The sequence below is a fragment of the Solanum tuberosum genome, unplaced genomic scaffold (assembly GCF_000226075.1).
Source record: "Solanum tuberosum cultivar DM 1-3 516 R44 unplaced genomic scaffold, SolTub_3.0 scf00590, whole genome shotgun sequence".
Taxonomy (NCBI): Eukaryota; Viridiplantae; Streptophyta; class Magnoliopsida; order Solanales; family Solanaceae; genus Solanum; species Solanum tuberosum.
In genome coordinates, this window is record NW_006239503.1 from 128036 (window position 1) to 149126 (window position 21091).

Here is a 21091-nt window from a genome sequence, read left to right on the forward strand (position 1 = left end):
AGGGGTAAGGGGGGGGGGTAAAAAAATTGAATTTGAAAATAAGCTTTAAATTTTTTTATTTTTTTTGGGGTGGTTGGGGGCTGGTTTGAGGGTAGGGACAAAATAAACTGATTTTTTCAACAAAAAAATAATTGTAATTTAAAGTTGGAAGAGAGTTTTGGAAAATGTTTTCCTTAAGTTATGAAGGAAAGTCATTTTCCTTAAATTTGAGGAAAATGAGTTGATTTGGAAAATATTTTCCAAAACATTTAACCCAACCAAACATAAGAAGATTGAAAAACAATTTTCTGGAAAATGTTTTCCTTCATACTAAACACACCCTTAATCGAACTCAAATATAGATATTGAATATAGGATAGAAAATAAAAAAAATAATCAAATACTCATGTAATGATGTCATATGATGATGTTGTGGGAATTGTCGTAAGGGACTTCGATTTTTATTTTTTTTTAGCTTGTTTCACTTTTTTTTCATGTCAATTTTATTGGGCTTTTGTACAGTATATGGTGGTCGTGACACGTGCAAAATTCTATTTTATCCACGGAAAGCACGAAGATAATATTTAAAATTTGGAACTAATTAGAGGAGATTTGAGTTGGATAAAATTGAAGAAAAAATCAACTTAGTGAGAAAGATGAACTATGCAGTGTACAAATAGTGTATATGAATGTATATACATCTATAATAAATAATTTTATATCAATATACACGCTTATATATTATTTATACAATATTGATACAACATAAGTGTATGTGCTAGCATAGGCTTAATATTTTTTATTTTTTTGTCTCATTTTATGTGACATAGATAAAATTTAGAGAGTCAATTAAATTTTAATATTATTTTTAAATATTTTAAGTTGGTAATTATTGTAATTTATAATACTTTTTACATAAATTTTAAGGGAAAAGGACAAATATACCCCGCGCTATCGTAAATGATATGCAAATACCTTCCGTTATATTTTTAGGACATTGGTGCCCTTGCCGTCCAAAAACTAGAGCATATATACCTTTTATATTTGTCTTTTCCCCTAATTTTTAAATAATATATGTTATTTTCCTTGTCCCAATATATGTAGCACATATAGAATTTCAAGAGTCAATCAAATATTGTTAATTACTGAGATTTACAATACTTTATACGTAGTTTCCAAACTAAATAATACATGTTACTTTTTTTTGTCCCATTTTATGTGACACTGATAGATTCATTTTATGCATCAATCAAATATTTATATATTTTTTTAAAATATTTTTAGTTGTCAATTATCATGATTTATAGTATTTTTTTAAATGTAATTCTTAAATATATATAAAAAAAAAAAGAAAAAAAGAACACAAACAAATTAAAACGAAAGAAAAAAACTGGCAGATATATATGTAAGTGTGGAAAGACACAGGTAATGCTGACATGTTGACCATCATATATATATATATTGTTAATTTTATAATTACATAACAAATCAATAAAATTAAATGGAATAGGACCAAATTCGAATAGCAACTTAAAAATACGAAAAAAACGTTGTAAAATATGCAAGATGAGAAAAGTATTGCATGGACGCGGAAATATTAATTCCAAGGAAGAAATACTCAATTGATTTTCTTCTTCTTTGCAACTTGATGCAGTCGCCCTTACGAAGAACGTGATTATTAGTGTATTCCGTGTGGAAAACATCTGAGTTAGATATTCATCATTTTCTACAAAAAAATAAATAAATAGCACTAAAGAGTACACAATTTTTTGACTATAATATTCAAAAAATAAAATAAATAATAAGAGTCAAAATTGTAGAGAGTTACGTTGTAATGTTTGATATTTACTGTTAGTGGTGAAATTGAAATGGCCATGGTGTATTGGTGTTGATGGTTACATTGAATTGAGCGCTCATATTGGACAACCTCTAATAGAAAAAAATGCCTTTAAACCACCTTTATAATTGCAAGAATATTTTTGTGCAAACAACACAACAAAAGAGAAAAATTGATTATTTGGAATAGTAGAAGTCAAATTTAACCCTTTTTCCTTGATAATACTGGAAATCTGGAAAAGAAGACCATACATATAACGATTTTTGTGAACCAACTTCGAAATCTCTTCAACATGAATATAGTAATTAACTTTATCCAATGTTTAAAAACAAATAAAAAGCATACGTCTTAATTTAGTATAAATATATAAACATTTAAGACCTATCAACTATATAAACATTAGTTTAAATCAAAGGCTTTTGATGGAAAATATTCATCGGTACTCTATATGTACACCAAATTAAACAATTTAATCGTAAGAGTCTCATAACTTAAAAACTGATATTACTTATATATGAATGATCAAGGGATAATCACATTAAATCTGTGAAAATCTCACATGACTCACCCGCATAAGCAGTGACTTGATTTTAGGTTCAAATATAATCCAGAGAACATATAAAATAATATTCATAATCTTTATTCATTTTGTGATTATAATTTTTTTTTGGGAAAAAGGATAAATATATTTTCGAACTATCGTAAATGGTATGCAAATACCCTCCGTCATACTTTTGGGACATTGGTGCCCCTGTCATCCAAAAACTAGAGCATATATACCCTTTATACTAACGGACATACACGTGTCATAATCTTATCCACCGATCCGATATTTATCGACGGGTAAAATTGCGCCACGTGTCCCTATTTAGTCTTATGTTAGCGTGAAGGGCATATATGCTCTAGTTTTTGGACGGCAGGGGCACCAATGTCCCAAAAGTATGACGGAGGGTATCTGCTTACCATTTACGATAGTACAGAGATATATTTGTCTTTTTTTCCTTTTTTTTTTGTTGATACTTTGACCATTTATTTTAAACACTAAAGGACCCATTTGTCCGTAGATATTGAATATATATTTTAGTACATTTTTGGCAAAGACTGTTCGGCCATAGAATTTGTCTATTTATGAAATTTTAAAAATAAAATTCCAAAATCTAGTAGCTAAAACTTGTTTTCGAGCCAAATCATTTTGGCTTCCATTTCAGCTCATATTCGTCCTTTGGTTACAATTTTTTAAGTTTTGGCTAATTGAGGTGTTAGTGTGGAGGAGTATTTGTCTTGTTGGTTGATCGGACCAAGAGTCATCAGTATGAGGATTCTCAATTACTTGCACTATTAGAAAGAAAAAAAAAGAAGCAATCACCAAGATAAAATTAAATTATGGAAAAATTATATAACTAAGCTAACATTTAGTACTTAATTATGCTACATGACTATAGTTTTATTTAATTATAGAAAATGGTTAAATTGGGCCCCACTTTTGGTATAGAACGTGTAGTAACTCAATTCTCCTTTTATACAAATCTTTCTAACATCTCTTCCACTCTCACTTAATTTTATCCATAAAACCCTTCCTTCCGTTTTTATCTTTTTGTATTTGTATCATTTGTTTCAATTTCTCACATTGTTTCATATTTTTCAGCCATAATCTCAAATATCTCAGCCATAAGAGAATCACTCGAGGTATTCAAATGCATGCACAAAAGTTGAACGATTTCTTATCTTTATGTAAGACAAAAGAAATTGCATCTACAGGCAACTAATCGAAGAAGAAGAAACGAAGAAGAAGAAGAAGTCTAATCTAATTCAATGGACCAACGAAATGGGGAAGGAATTGTGGTTTTGTATAACTTAATTTCTATATTTTAATGAATTCAATTTTTTTATTTTTGTATAATGTTACGGGGTTTTTCAGATTTACAAATATTATTTTTCAGATTTTATACAAATATGTACATTTAATTGTATATTTTTTTGTCCATCAGTGGTACATATATGATAGATTCATTTATATTTATCAATTAATTTTTTTATATATGATTTGTTGATATATTTGATTTGTATAAGTTATGAAAAATTTCTAACTATATATATAACTCTACCGGTCAATTACACGTATAATAATAAATCTAGTAGTCACTTCATACATATATACAAATTCATTATGATTTTCAAACAATTATACAAAAATATACTTATACAAAATAAAAGTGCAATGTATACATTTTTAGTAAACGCAATAGCTAACTCATATAAGTCAATATATACAAATATAAATACAAAGTAATTGATAATAAGCAATTGTTAGTATGAAGAGAGTCATATTTGGTATGAAACTCTAATGAGATACAATATCGTAATTTATGGGATTATTTTCTTTTTTTTCAACCGAAATTATTGTCTAAATTCATTAAATTTTTTTAAAAACGAATTGTATATAATAGTAAATTCATGTGAAATATACAATTAGGCAAACTGTAGCCCCGCCTTTTACTCTGCTTGCTTCTGACTCCCTATGAGCCCTTACTTTTTCGGAGGAACTTTGGATATTTTTCTTAGAAGGAGATGAACTACCTATAGATTTGTATGTAAGTGCACAAATTAAGAGAAAGGAGCTATTTGTGAAATTTTCCCTAAAATTATTAATTTTTTAATTGCTTAAAGAGACAGTGAACAGACCTTTTTTATTATAATTAATTTTTTATGTGTGTTTGCTGAACAATTTTATCTTATAAAAATGGAAGAAAATACTATTATTTCTTTGAGATGAAAGAGTACTTATCACTTCATCACAATCCTTTTTGGCCATTTTAAATAATTTGAGTACCAGGAAAAGCTTCGCACGGTACTTAGGGCCTGTTTGGATTGACTTTTGGCTTATGACTTATAAGCTAGGATTTCTAACTTATGGCTTTTGGCTTATTTTTGTTATTTTAGCTTTAAAATAAGTGTTTATAAGCACTTTTTAACTTTACCCAAACACTTCAAAACTGCTTAAAAGCTATTTTGGCTTAAAAGCACCAAAAATAAGTCAATCTAAACAGGCACTTAATCATTTGGGGGAATTGACACACCTACGAGTGAATTTTATTAGCCACGTAAGATTCACTATAAATTTAACACCTATTTTTTAAAAATAAATCTATCAAGCTTAGGATAAAAGATCAAAATAAATACATACCAGCAAAATAAAACTCTTCCACACACTTTTTTTTTTAAAAATCCATGAAAACTACTAGTATTTCATTACATTTTTAGTGGCCGATAGAAATGGTTGTTGAATGCTAAATTTGAAGATTTACAACCAAACAAAAAAAGGAAAGAAAAGGACTTGGTACATATCCACTTTATTTTTCTCTCTCACTAATGATAAAAAATATGCCTTTCTTGTGTAGTACGTATGTACTATTTGTTGTCATCAATTGAGAGGAAGAGATTGAACCAAAGAAGATAAGATTTGTTGTCGAGTTTCTCTATCTTGAACACCAAATCCATCTCCATTTTGATATATGAAATGTGTAACGCGGGCAATATTCATTATGTACTTTATTAATGTCGATGATGAATTCTCAAAACAATGTTTGTTCATTTTCTTCCATGTTTCTATCACCATCTCTTCGATATGCTTCCTTGCTACATCTTCCTTAACATTTTCTTTCCTCATGTAGCACAAGATACATGAAGACACATCACCTCTTTCTAATTCAGCCTGTACTCGGAAATGTCAGATCGAATAATTTAATATCTATATCTATACATCGATCATGTAATTCTTTTCACAATATAATGTCATATGAAAGATAAGTACACGGGAATTAATTAATATATAGGAACAACATAGATTGGAAATTGAATTAGTCCTACTAAATACTACTCCATTCGTTTAAAAAAGAATGACATAGTTTGACTTGACACAAAATTTAAGAAAATAAGAAGATAAAATAAAAAACTTTTCAATCTTGTAGTCCTAAATTAAAGTTATATATGTCAAATTTACCAAAATGCCTTTTAATTTTTTGGTTTTAAACATGTCACGTGAAAAGTTGGAAAAAAAAAGTCATTCTTTTTTGAAACAGACTAAAAAGGAAAGTATGTGATTATTTTTGAAATAGAGGGAGTAGTAATTACTTACCGTTGAAGTCCCAAGGTCGTTTCCAAGCCTGATTATAAGGGAGGAATAGTATATAAGGTCTTGTTCATTTTCAAGAAAATCATCAACTTGGGAGAAATCTTGAGCCAAACCAAGAAGAACATGAAGAGATAGCACAGTGCCACCTGATGATTTCCATCCATTATCTAAATATTCACTAAGTGTTGGTGTATAACCCGTTGAATCCCATTTAGCTTCCACAAGCAATGCTTTGCAAAATTCTGCCCACTGAAAACGTTTTATTTTCGTGTTAAATTTGTGTCATATGTTACTGATTTAATATCATAGACAATAATTAAATTAAGTAACTAGCTAATATATACCACTTTTTGTAGATATGTTGACACTGGAAAATTCCAGCCTTTTTGTTGCTCAATTTCGAGAGCTACATCATTTGTGGTATCATATAGTTTCCAAAAACAGATTTGCATACATGATGGTAATTCCTCAACTTCCTTAGGATCCCATCTGAATAGAGGAAAAAAAGTGTGTGCTTTTAGATAAAATGGTCACACGCTTCAACATGGTATTATATAAAATTGTAATTTTTTGTTATACCTGACAACAGCATCGGTGAATAGTTGTAGGTCTTGCAAAGTGCCATAAATGTCGTAGACATCGTCAATTACTATAATGAAAGTGATAGCTTTGGTGAGCCAATTCCTAAAATTAGAATGTTGAGGCTCAAAAGCAACACCCACGGACCACAAAAAGCTTTCGACAATTCTATCTCTGCTGAAGCTTACATTTTCTATCAGTCCCAAATTCGTCCACCACCTATCAAATTAACAACACGACGACCATGTCAATTTCCTCTTGTTTTTACATTAATTTCTCCAAACAACATGATAAGATACAAGTCGATTTTCCTGTCTCCCTATTTCCTCTTTATAATATTAATTTCTCCAAACAACAGGATAATATGTAAAATAAATAAATATTTGAAGAATATCTTCCTTTTAAATAAACAAATTAAAAAATTCCCTTTTTATTTCTTCAGGATGTCTGGTTTTATTATTTTTCTCGAAAATTTAACTCACACACACTTTGAATGCAATTTATATTTGAAGGGGAGTTTTGGAGTAATTGATAAATTACTCTACTATATTTACCACATAATTACGTAGTACCCATTAATTCTTATCGAGAGACCAATAAACTTATACTAGTAGTTATCTTGCAAGGGATCAGATAATCTTGTAAAATATCTTTTCTCTAATAACCTACGATGCATAAAACTTAAACTCTACCTCAAAATATCGACAAGATCTTTCTGATGCTCAGCTTGAACCATATTGAAGTTGAGTTTAGCTAGTTGAAGAAGCTTCAAGTTTGACACCCTTTCTTCTTTTTCGTTTTCCTGTTTGGAGATTTGCTTTCTAGTGTTGTACCATTCCACCTTCCAATGCAGTGGCATTTCCATTGGAATAATATTATTACAACTAATTTTCAAATTCTTAGTGCAAAATATTCTAGCCTCATCCAACATATTTTCATCCCTTAAGCCCAAGTGAGAAGCTTCAAATAGTTGCATCATTGTTTTTGGATCCATGTTTGCGTCTACCTCGAATTTTTCACCAATTTCATCCATATAGCTAAGGAATACATCTGTGTTATACAAATATAAGTTTATGGAAATCAGTCTCAATTTATGTGATGGTGTTTGACTGGACATAGAATTTAATATAGGAAAGGTTTAATTTGAGTCGATGGTGAAATTTTAATTTGAATATCATATTATATATTGAGAAGTATCTAAGATATTTGTGTACGTACCTTGTGTCACATTATAGCCATACTGCCTAAAAATCCTAAAATATAAGGCAGTTGAATAGAGATCCATTTCAACGCCAGAATCCTTCAGCCTCTTTGCAAATTCCATGTTTTGTAGAAACACCATGATTTCCTTGTCAAACAGATGAGAGAGGGACATTTTGTTTATGCTATCTATAAGCTCTAATTTGGCCAATGGATTCTCTATTTCTGCCACAAGCCACAAAACTTCCTCTTTCAACTTTTGTGCTTCTCTTTTGTACTTCCCTTCCTGCATTATTTGGGAAAAATATGCGAGTTGACAAATATTATTAGTTTATTATTTAATGAGGGTATAGTTTCAAATCTAAAGCTCCATAGCAAATTAAACTATAGTCATAAAGTAATTAAGTTTGCTATAACTATAAAACATTATTTGATTAAATTTGTTTGTCATATATGAAATTTACCCTATAAAATAACAGCTCCCACCGTTCTTATTACTCCCTCCGTTTCAAAAAGAGTGACCTAGTTTGACTTGACACGGAGTTTAAGAAAGTAAAGAAGACTTTTGAATCTTGTGGTCCTAAATTAAAGTTATGTCAAATTTAAAATTACCCTTTAATCTTGTAGCCTTAAACATGTCACATGGAAAACTGAAATTAAAATGTTACCAAAAAAGAAAAGGGATCATTATTTTTTAAACAGACTAAAAAGAAATAGTGTCATTCTTTTTGAAACGGAGAAAGTATTTAATAATAACTTAAAAAGACAAAATATGTAAATACTGTCCATAAGAACAATTTAAAAGTGGTGGTGGTTTATTTATCCACGTACAGCTCGTAACACCAACATTTTTCATATGCCTTGCTGCGGTCGGAATAATTAAGGAACATGATACTTATGATGATAAAGACGTTTGTGTTCAAGTACACTACCTTCTTTATTTTAATCAGCATTATAATGGTACGCCAAGCAGCAAAACGACGAAAGTTTAAAAGTTGTCTTTTTGACTGCCGTCTAACGTGACACAATATATCAGCTGTTACAAAATTGAAAATTGCATATAGTTCTTTTGGTCTTCTGGTAAAGGTTGTGTTTGTGTCATTATTTTGCTCGTACAAGATAGAGGAATATATGGGAGATCTAGGTTCAAATCTAATTACATAACATTATTTTATTGCGTTTATTTTTTAAATTTATCTGAAAGCTCATATGTAAGCTAAGGTAATATTGGTGCTCCTGAAGTCCTTAAATTATGGGTTCGCCTTTGAATTTATATAGAAGAGATATAATTATTTTTTTTTAAAAAATTGCACGATTAATTACTGTATATTATAAAGTCTGATAATTAAAGTAGATAACTTATTTTATTTTGAAGTATAACAGATAAAAATCATCACAAGCTTACTGAATATTGGCTTTTAAGAGACTGCAGGATGTCGTACTTCCAAATGTTTGGCTTGTAATTAGCATTTCGTCGTTGAATAAGGTTTTGATCTATGTTACTTTCACCAATTGATTCAGAATTTATGTGGTTACAATAGACACTTAATTGCTGCTCACTTGTCATATTTTTTAAGAAAACAAATATATATATTGAGAAACAATACTCTAGTGATGCATCCTAGCTAGCTAGAATGTAAGAAGAAGAAGAGGAGAAATGTGACTGAGCATACAAATTGATTAATGTAACGATTAATATAAGACGATGAAGTTTAAAATTCACTGCAATTTGAGCCACAAATGGAGTTCTGTTTATATTTTAACAACCCCCTAGATTTTTCTCCACAAAACTCCTTTTTTTCTTCTTTTTTTTTACTGGTAACGCACCCATGGCGGGTTTGCACAGTGTATGTATCCAAATTCCTGGCCAAACACACCCATGTTGGGTGTTTATCCATCAATCCTAATATATTACTCCCTCCGTCTCATATTAGTTGATCAATATACTAAAAATAGTTGTTCCATATTATTAAATCAAGAAATCATTAATTAAGTTTTTATATTACCCTTGCAATTAAATATTCTTTTTGAAAGTGTTCACATTTGTTTGTAAAATTCTCAAGAAGCTTTTTAAGGGGTGAATTAGTAAAATTGCCTTCTCATTCATGATTTCTTAAGCACTGTGAAAAATGAAAAGTGATAAACTAATATGAGACGAAAGGAATACATTGTTGAGTACTCTTATGAATCGGGAAGTCAAAAATTTCATTAACAGTACTTAATAATTAAGATATACTCACAAAAAATAATTTATGAACTATATACTTCGTATAATTTTCTTTTTATAATTTAATCACTCTGAATGACTTAATTTTGATACACGTTAATTCTCTTGTGAAAACATACTACACATGCATAGATTCAAATGGATGACACAACCTGACTTAGCTTCTAAATTCTAAGTTGCACAAGTATTAACATAGCTAGAGAGAATATTTGGTCATGGTTTCTAAGTTAGATTGTTGTCCTTGAATTTAGTGTTGATCAAAATTTAAATTTTTCTACCTACCCAGCCACTTAAAGTTACGGAAATTCACTGAATACATTGAGCGGTAACTAGGCTACTTGTATCGGATTTTATTCTTTTATCCGGTAATTATATGATTATCGGGTATGTTATTGTTGTAATCGATAACTATGTAAGCTCCGATCCAACGCTAAGCTGATTTAGTAGCAAAGGTAGTGTTTGTCTTATATTTTGAATTAAGTCATTTTGACTTTTATATATAGATCGATATAGTTTAAAGAATTTTTGTACAATTACGGTATATTATACACTTTTGATATAGCAGATATAACATATCTTGAGGTATAACAGAGACCAAAAAAAAAAAAAAACCCAAAATTAAACTATTAAGTCATTTTGACTTTTATATATAGATCGATATAGTTTAAAGAATTTTTGTACAATTACGGTATATTATACACTTTTGATATAGCAGATATAACATATCTTGAGGTATAACAGAGACCAAAAAAAAAAAAAAATCACAAATTAAACTTACTGAATATTGGCTTTTAAGTGACTGGAGGATGTCGTACTTCCAAATGTTTGGCTTGTAATTAGCATTTCGTCGTTGAATTAGGCTTTGATCTATCTTACTTTCACCAAATGATGCAGAATTGATTTGGTTACAAAAGACAGATTGCTGCTCACTAGTCATGATGATTTTTTTCTAAAGGAAAAATATATATTGAACAACAATATTGTAGGGATCCTAACTAGAATGTAATAAGAAGAAGAGAAATGTGATTGAGCATATTGATTAATGTACGTAACTATTTATATAGACGATAAAGTCTAACGTAGCATCAAATAATATTTGAGCCATGCATAAAATAGAGTAGTGACATTATAATTTTTAACAACCAAGCCCTTAGGCCCTAACTTAGCTTGGATCGACTTTTCTCCTGTGGTAGTCTGGTCATATGAAATACTGAGTAATTTATGGTCCCCAATCCTAAGTTGCTGAATACTTTGTATGTATTTAATGAATGATTTAGACACGTTTATTTGCTTGTGAAAATATACTAGACTCCACGGATCGTTTGGTTGGTTAGATAAGGAATACAAATTTTGGGATAAAATGTAGAATTATTTGATCTCGCCTTAATTTATGGGTATTAATTAGTCTCCTGATGTATTTTGTACTAAAATGGTGGAATTAGTTATTCTATATGGTGGGGGAGCTAATCCATTGGAATATCTTACCCTAGCTCAATTTGTAGGATATCCTTGGCTATCCTATCCTAATAACCAAACGACCCTTATAAGAATATGTATATATGACTAACTACTTTGTAACAAACGTTTATTTAATGGGTAAGCCATATATGTACACAAATTTCAAGTACGTGTTTTGCTTGGTATCTAATGCCAATCAATAAAACTATATATATATATATAATGTTAAAATAATTTTTTTCATATATAAAAGTTACAAAGTTGTTTTAAAAACGTGAACCTCTTTTTTTAATATATTTGATTCTTTATTTTATTTATTTTGTTTACCACATTATATTGTCATAAAAAAGTCCAAGATAATAATTATTTAAGAGGAAAATAGTAAATGACAGTTTTATCTATTGTAGGCTCTTTCAATGAAGGGAAAAAGTTCAATTAATAACATTTCTAAGACCTCATGTTTTTAAAGTAATATAGATATATATGTATGCTATTGCCGTTGTACTAACCCTAGTTTTATTATGTTTGTAACATATATATGGTTCCTTTAGTAAAAAGACCTATCTAAGCTTGCTTTTGGAGTAACAATGTCACACCCTTTTTTTTGCACGGTGGAAGGGTTTTTCCAATTTAAGTGACGTTATTGATTGAGGATTATTTTACTTTTTTTTCGGAGTCGTCGCTTGGAATTGAGTTGTGGTGTTCCAAGTCACCTTTTCTTTAATCCCTAATCAAAAGGAAATGACTTTTTATTTTGGTCTGTGAACTAGAAACTCGGGTAAGGAATTCTATTGACTGAGGGAAAAGTATTAGGCATCCCTCGAGTCCCGTGGTTCTAGCACGATCGCTTTTATTGACTTGTATTTACCTTAAAGTTATTTTTGGATATATTATTATAGGCTACAATTTCGCTCACATTTTTTTTATTTGTTGAATTTTTATTCGCCTCAACCTAGATGTGTAACTGTATTCTTGGTCTTGACATTTAGAGACATAATTGTCTTCTTTGCATCACACCTACTAATTTTCTATAAATCTCACTTTAAATGAATGAAAATCGATTATATTATTGGACAAGGTGTGTCACCACATCCTTGAGATTATTTTAATGTCTCAAGAAAAAGATGTGTAACTACATTCTTAATCGAAACAGGCCTTTGAAACGAGTCCTACCTCTTAATATTTACCTATTACTAGATAGCTTAAGCTTATTATTAGATTAAATTACTTTTTATTATTTATATTCTTATTTAAATAAGAGAAAATGGCCAAATGACCCCCCATTCTATTAGTGGATTCTCTACTACACACTTATATTTTAGGAGAGTCCTATTACCCCCTTGAACTATTTTATAGTAGAATTATTTGCTCCCTAATGCTGAGTTGGCAAAGAAAGTGTAACTCACTTTCTCAAAGAGAGTGAGATGCAAACTTTCTTATTTTTCTTTTTCATATTAAATTTTTGATTTTTTTTTAAAATTTATGTATGCTACTTTTTACTTTTATTTATCTTTTCCATTTTATTTTCTTTCTCTTCTTTCTCTATCTCTTCAACACTCCGTTTGATTTAAGTTGTCTGAAAAAAGTATGAAATGACCTCTTTGTTAATAATAGTTACTACTAACGCTATCTCCTTTCTTCTTCTTTTTTCAAAAGAAATAGACTTCACTTGAAAAAATTAGGAGAATACGAGATCAAATTAAAAATCAACACTTTTGCATAGCTAAGTGTTCATAAGTTGAAGCACAAAAACACAAAATTGAACAATATAGAGGAAACTCAGTTGAGTAAATAAAAATAACAAAGCATCAAAGTCAAAATTAGTATCTTTTACAGCTAAATTTTTACTACTTCAAGTATAACAACGCACAAAATTGAAGAAACCCAGATTCAAATCAGATCCAAAAGTTGATTAGTGATTACTATACAAGTATATCAACATCAAGTTCTTTAACATGAACAACCCTGAAGATTTTCTCCTTTTAAATTGTTGTGAACCAAATCAATATGTTTACGACTTTGAAAATTTGTAAACTTTCAAGGATTTCACCAATCAAATTCATATCTCATTCAAATATACTTCATTTTTTAGCTTTCCAAACTCCGACAATATTCTCATCGGAGAACACCCATTAAATACCAAACCTAGATATTCAAGATTGGCTTGTATAAGAAAATTGAGAACTTCTTTGAAAATAATTCAAACAAAGATTAAGAAACTATTTTTTTTGAGGTTTTAGAAATGGAACTTGGAATTTTCACTTTAATGGCAGAAAATTTGTAGTCAAAGAAAAGGAAAAAGAAAAGAAGAATGGGTTAAAATAGAAAAGAAAATAAATTTAAAAGGGAAATAGAATAAAAAAGTAGAATAATAATATTTTAATAAAAAAAGTACAATATATTTACGTACCATCGCGCGTGCAGCCCATCACTTACCACAAATCTGGGTGTGACCTTTTAAGGGGCAATATATTCCACTTTTAAAATGTCTAGGGGGGTAATAGGACCCTCGTAGAATATAAGTGTGTAGTCGAGAATTGACTAATAGATTGGGGGGTCATTTGACCATTTTCTCTTTAAATAATAAGAACCTAAAATCTTAAACAAATAGAAAGTTATTTCATATTCTAATTCAACATAGATGCATTTATATTTTTTAGTACTTACAAGTTATGACAAAAGATATAAAAAATAAAAATAAACATAAAAATGTGTAACTCTTCATCTCTTGATTTTTCTAAAATAGACATTTTTTACTTTAGATAAATTTGACCAAATAAACTATTGGAATACTATTTTCAGGCATTTGAATTAACTTTAACCGGATATTAAAGGTACTTTAATTGATTGTAGCATATGGTACAATATAGAAGATAACATAGAATAAAATAAAACAAAAATATTTCAATATTATAGCATCAAAGTGCAACACACATAAAAATTTGAGCAAACTTCATAACATTGGAATCAAGCTTATATAATCATGAAAATTAAAATATACAATAAAATTAAACGGTACCTCCAGCGAAAATCAATTCATGAAAACGAAACAATCTTAATAAGAAACCACAACCTCGAAATCACGAAAGTAAACCTCGAACTCAACCTTTAGTGTGAGTGAAAAAATATAATGTGAGGGGTGATTTTTCTTTTTTCTTGTCTGTGTCTCTGGACGTGTGTGTTTATTTTTTGGTGTTGCTGGATTTTTTTCTTACTATGCGTCGTCTGTGTTTTTGTTGGGATATGGAATTTTGAGTGAATGCATGTTTCTGTCGTCTCTTTTTTTCCTTTGTTACTGATCGTGAGTCCTTTTTTTTCTTTTTGGTTGCTGATTTTGTAGTATATGTAGTACGTAGTAGTAGTATGTGTGTGTTGTGTCGTGTGTGTAGTGTGTAGTGTGAGGGGGGAAGTGGGGGTTAAAGGTGAGTGAAGTGGGTAGAGGTTTAGGGGGTAATGGGTAGTTTAGGCTATTTTTTATTTTCTAAATTAAATATATATATATATATATATATATATAATTAAATTAATTAGTTTGAAGTAAAAAGTTAAATAGCCAATCTAAAAATATAATTAAGAAACATTGGCTTATTAGTAAAATCTAAATTAAAAGAATACATATTTTTTTGTAAGTTTTCATTTCCTTTTTAAACAAGTGAAAATAAAACTTATCTTAAAAAGTGATTCTATTTTTGTTGTTTTCAAATCTTTTAAAATAAACTTAATAAAATAAGATAAAAGTCAAAATATTTAATCTCTAAAAATGGTGTTAAACTTAAGTTCGGTCAAAAATTACGTGTCTACAACAATATGAAGTAATGATTTCAAATTAGCATTTGGACATGCAATTTGGGACCTTGATTTGAAATTTCAAATTCTCCAGAGCATGATTTGGGATATTTTAATTTCTTGTTTATGATCTATGATTTAGTCAATTGTTATGATAGATAAAATAAAAAATTAAATTATTTTTGATAGGTTTCACAACTTGTTTATATCCCCATCATCAAAATCGGACATATTTCAATTCACAAGTAAAAGTTCCTTTTGGTGAAAATTATGGATGACAAAGTACTATTGATACTCTTGTTATTTGCGAAGGCATTTCATATTAAGCATATATATGTTCTTTAGTAGGATAATTATGAATCCCTATAAGAAACAAGCCATTGAAACAATAAAATACTTCAACACCATGATTTATAGTCAGAAGGAATTAATGTGACAGTAAAGAAGAGAAAAAATAGTACTCAATCTTTCTATCCTTCTGTCACTGTTGATAAATAAGAAATTTTCGAGAACTTTAATGATTCTTGACATGATTGAGATGCTTCATCCTAAAGTAAGTAAGGCTCAGAAATTTCAACATATATTTCTTGCAAGGTTTTAACTTTTGAAACATATTTGAATAGAAGAAGAGACTAACCTGCTTAGGACTTGGGCCAAATTCTGGCACTGCGAGAGGTTTGGGCCATTCTCAATACTGGCCCATCCAGAACTTTTTTTCAAGTCCATTATCTTGCAAGAGCGACGGCATCTTTTAAAGGAAAAATTAATTGAATGCACATCTTATTTTACTATAATCTCTAAAATTTCTTACCATTTAAAAAAAAATTCAAAAAATCCCCTCTCGTATATATCACTCTCATTTTGCTGATACATCTCCATCCGCCTCTCGGATACATCCCTCCCCTTTCTTATACATCTCTCCACTATGATACATTCCTCCCCTCTCGGATACATCCTCACCAATGTATCCGGATGTCTACTAATGTATCCAGAAGTCAAGTGATGTATCCGGAACTCCAGTGATGTATCCGAAATTCATAAATTTTAAGAAATTTTTATAATTTGAAAAAGAGTAGGAAAATAATGTAATCAACTCTTAACACCAGATATAGGTAAATTATACTTCAAAGTTGGTAAACTATCTATACAGTTACTTGTCAAGAAATTTTGTTCAAGTCCATTATCCAACAAGAGTGTTAAAATGTAATTGTTTCTAAAAAAATATATTTACGGTTAATTAATAATTATTAAATAATTTCGCTAAAGATAAATTTTGGTGTACCTTATAAATTGTGCATTATACTTTCAAAGCAGTGCTTTGGAAAATATCAAAATAAGTAAAATAAAAAAACATCCTACATTTAGTTAAACACTGTAGCAGGGTGAAATGAGAAAATGGAAGTGGCATTCTAGTCTTTAGAGGGCATAAAATCATACACTTTTTCCATTCTAAAATAAAAAAATTTCTGACTCCCTTTTGTATGATCCAAAATGAACAAAGTCCAAGAAGGTATTGAGTAATTTTTCCAAAATAGCCGTTCCTTTTAATTGATTTTTCAACTATCTCTGACTTTAAGATAAGTTAAGAAAGAAATACAAGGATAATATTGATAAATTACCCTTTAGTTGATGTCAATAACTAAATTTTTAACCAAAAAATCATTCATTTTGAAATAGTGGGAGTATAAATAGGACTCGCTTGGTATACTGAATTGAAATTATTTCATCACTTGTTTAGTTGGTGCATAGTGGGATAAGATATCAATTACACTTTTTTTTTTGTTTTCCATCCAGTGTTTGATATCCACATTGGAGTCTGATTTAATCTTGATTCACATCAGAAATTCACACATTGAAGGTAAAATGCTCCTTAAAAGAGACGACTATGTATTCAGAAAGCCTCGAACCCAAAACCTCTGATAAAGTTTGAGATATCATTTACTTTATAGATTGCATAAATCCTACAAATTAAAACAATCCCTACGGTTCTTGACTGGCAAAATTTAGCTAGAATTGATGTAGTACTGAGGTTGTGTTTTTCTGCCTTGTTGTTTTAAATTGACTGGATTTACACCAAAGAAAAATGACCCATAGATCAACCAACTGTATAATAATGGCCCATATGTAGTAGTCCTTGCAAATGCAAGTCGCTGTCAGAATTTATTTCCAATTTTAGGGAAGTCCAATCCAAAAAATAAATGCACACTATACTTTCTTCTTGGAACTTTCAAGGATTATTACACAACAACAAAAATAGTTTTTAGCGGTAACAAATATACACATTATCAAAGAATGTTAAAGTTTTTACAGACATTAATTAATTGTCATTAGATTCAATATCGTTATAGGTTTTAGGAACATTTACAAAAAGTGTTAATTGTCTATAAAAAAAAAACATATTCAACAACAGTTTAATTAATTATTGATAAAAATCATTTTTAATGTACTTGTATTATGAATTTGACCCCAGAAATAGCAGTATTACAAAAGAAAAAGAGTAATACTACTCATCATGAATCTTTTAGTAGGATTTTGATTTCTTACAGATTTATCCATTGTCATTATTGAATAGAGAAAGACAAAAGTTCATGAATGAGTTTGCTCCCCTGAATTAATATATTTATTGTTGGTGTTCCAATTCAAATTTTATTGTCCCCTGAATTAAGTATTTATGAAATTATGAAAGAGTGCAGTTGGTGATTTAAATAAGGGGGACATGAATATTAAACTTGTGAACATCTTCTTCAAATTTAAGAAATATACTCTCTTTGATTCAAAATAAATAAACGTTGGAAGTTTAGGACTTATTTTTTAATTCTATAATTAATCATGAGATATTTAGTATTTACTGGCTAAACTGATTTATTTGTAGAGTCTATTAAAGAAAAACCGCTCAAAATTATTTGACATGTGTTCTCATTAAATCACTTAGCTATGTAAACTTATATGATTTAACGTAAACATCTGATATGAATAATTTCTTTTTAACAAATGCTCCCTACGACCCTACCAAAAGTTTTGTCAATACTAGGCCTTGAACTCGATAACGGTTATTAAGAGTAAATAAATATATCTCATCCATTACACCACTTATTATGGAGATATCTCGAATTTTCCGCTTACACACTAAGAAAAACTTCCTTTTGTTCTAATTTTTTTTTTTATGATGATGTCTGGACAAGCTTTCACACACCTCAATTAATTTCATGGGATATCTGTCACATCCGATCATCAACAAATACCAAATTACTGTATCCACCAAGGGAGAGTTTTTGTGGTTACATTTTACTATTAAGTAGCAAGTTGAAATCACCAAGAAAGAAACTACTATGATTCAAACACCCATATACCTCAATGCAAAAGAATAAAATTTACACTTGTTAGAAGCAGGACACTTCTCAACTAATTAAAAAAAGAAGTATGGAATGAGGGAATCAAGTAAACATAAAGAACTTCAATTGATCTACATGAGAGAATGGCTCATGCACAATGTATATTTATGATTTGCAAATCACCACAAAGCAAGGAAGCAAAGCTTTAGGACTGAGCAAATAGAGTTCTTCAATGTTTGAGTAAAGTCCAACTTTGCCAGCCAATGAATCAAATCCTGATTGACCAATCAATTCTTGAACATTTTCCAATGGTCTATGCACTCTACCAGCAATTACTCTGCATACTATTAGAGCCTTTCTCCAAGATAACATATTTTCCTCAATGGCTTCTAGTGCTCTTCCACTTGTGGAAGCTGTAAAAACACCAACCCCACCATTGATTTCCTTCTTGATTGAGAATCCATGTTGTAGAATCCTGCAAACTTTGCATTTTTCTGATGTACATAGGCTAGAAGAGCTATTGATGCCAAGAGAACATTCAACAGTTGTGCCAAAGAATCTTAAAAGCTCATTCCCATCTGCTAAGCAACGAGGGTGTTTCTTGGCGAGTTTACTGGCTTTGATCTTTACTAATTCGCGATATTCCTCGAATTGAGCTAGTACTTTCTGCATATTGTGAACTTTCAAGATTCTCTCAATACCATTTGAACTGTTTTCAGGCTTTGACCAGCTTGTTCTGCATATTATCTCTACAATTTTCCTTGAAGAATCCCCTTCAACAAGTTCTGTCACTGAAAAACATATATATGCTTTAAGGCAACATATTCACACACAAAAAAGAAGATATGCAATGAAATACTATCAGAAAGACAGCTCTTCAATTGCTGCACTAAAAACAGAAATTTAAACCAACTCAACTTCACATAAACTCAAAAAGAGATCAGATCTAATCACTAATGTGGAATGTGGTTAAACTGAAAAAAGGTATAACATAAAGAAGAAGCAAGATAGATATATATACCAGCATGTTTTGAGAGATGATGTGCTTCAACAGCTTCCCATTTCACAAATTGTTCACCACATTTATGACAAGTCAAGCCATGGGAATCTGCACCATAAGAAGCTTTAGGCCTAGAAACAACACCCCCAAATCCAGGTCCTGTTTTTCTTGATAAATTCCCAGGTGATCCTTTTCTTATAGGACTACCAAAGCCTCTATATTTCCTTGAAGACCCAATATGGTGTCCTCCAGGACCAGGGGTCCCTGGTTTTAAAGTACCCATAAAAGCAGAAATACTCTCAACATTATTCCCAGTACTACTCCCATTACCATCTTGGAAATTACAGCTAGTAATCTTGAGTTCGCAAGTTGAATTACTCAAAACAACTTCATGAGTAATTGGATTCAAAAGCTCACTGCTTCCAATAGATCTTGGACTCTGTAATGGTGGCTTCTCCATATGCCTTTTACTTCCATGTATAACATCTTTCAGATTTGCAATTGACCTTGAACAACCTGACCTACCTGTCGTCGCCTTTTTCGTCGATATCTTGCTTAAATTTCTCCCATCACTTCTTGGATCATACACATCTTTTATCTCTGATCTACACTGCAATGATTTCTTTAAAGCAAACCAAACTGCTGGCATTTTTTTTATCTCCTCCTCCTCCTTTTGACCTTCAAATTAGACAAATCTTGAAAATATACATTGAATCAAAAGTTTTGAAGTGTTTGTATTGGGAAGGAAAAAAAATTTGTTTAAGGAAAAAAATCTTCCCTCCATATAAGTTTTCCTGTTTGAATAGTGAAGTCGTAAATTTGTGTTGTTCAAACCATAATAAATGCTGTAGTTTTACTATGGTCCAAAACTTATGGAAACTTCTTCAAATACATAACATTATTCAGAGTTTCTTGCTATGAAAAAACAACATAACACGTTTAATATTCTTAAATTCATTAAACAAATCAGCATCAAAGTTATGGTCTTTAATTGTGGGATTAATTAATGATAGCTATATTATTCAATGGGAAAGAGGAACTCTGCCGTATAGAATCATCTCACTACGTGACATTAATGTACAAACTAATTGGTCATACATATAGGAAGAAAATAAATAGATTTAAGTTATATATAATGACCATATACAGAGTTTTTACCCATGATATATATGTTAATAACTTACCCAATATCAATTAATGTTTTATAATTAAAAAAATACCTAGTAAGTAAGCGGTATAAGGGTTTGAAAAATACTCCAACTTTGGTCGAATTTGTTATTGCGATACTAAACTTTCATGATGACCTATTACCTCCCTAGACTATTTAATACCGTATTTTTTACCTCCTGAACTATTTAATAGTGTATTTTAAAGGTATATATGTGCCCACGTGGACACATTACTATTTATAATTTTGCATTATTTTTTATGTCCACGTGGGCAAATATATATGTTTAAAATACGGTATTAAATAGTCTAGGGAGGTAATAGGTCCTTGTTGCGATACTAAATTTTTATGAGGATCTATTAGCTTTCTAAACTATTTAATACTGTATTTTAA

The 21091-nt window shown here is 29.9% G+C and overlaps 2 protein-coding genes across 2 annotated transcripts; both read right to left on the reverse strand.

Annotated features, from left to right (window-relative positions):
• Positions 1 to 5084: 5084 nt before the first annotated feature.
• Positions 5085 to 10962, reverse strand: LOC102600675 ((E,E)-alpha-farnesene synthase-like). The gene is made up of 7 exons (XM_006365813.2): positions 10733 to 10962; positions 7746 to 8013; positions 7220 to 7577; positions 6528 to 6746; positions 6293 to 6437; positions 5952 to 6197; positions 5085 to 5528 (listed from the first exon to the last, which is right to left on the reverse strand). The coding sequence occupies exons 1-7, from the start codon at positions 10889 to 10891 to the stop codon at positions 5238 to 5240; spliced, it is 1686 nt and encodes a 561-aa protein (XP_006365875.1). The 5' UTR covers positions 10892 to 10962; the 3' UTR covers positions 5085 to 5237.
• Positions 10963 to 18545: 7583 nt separating this feature from the next.
• Positions 18546 to 20638, reverse strand: LOC102601024 (uncharacterized). Its single transcript, XM_006365814.2, has 2 exons — positions 19552 to 20638; positions 18546 to 19321 (listed from the first exon to the last, which is right to left on the reverse strand). Exons 1-2 carry the CDS (start codon positions 20177 to 20179, stop codon positions 18696 to 18698), a joined length of 1254 nt encoding a protein of 417 aa, XP_006365876.1. The 5' UTR covers positions 20180 to 20638; the 3' UTR covers positions 18546 to 18695.
• Between the last annotated feature and the right edge of the window lie 453 nt (positions 20639 to 21091).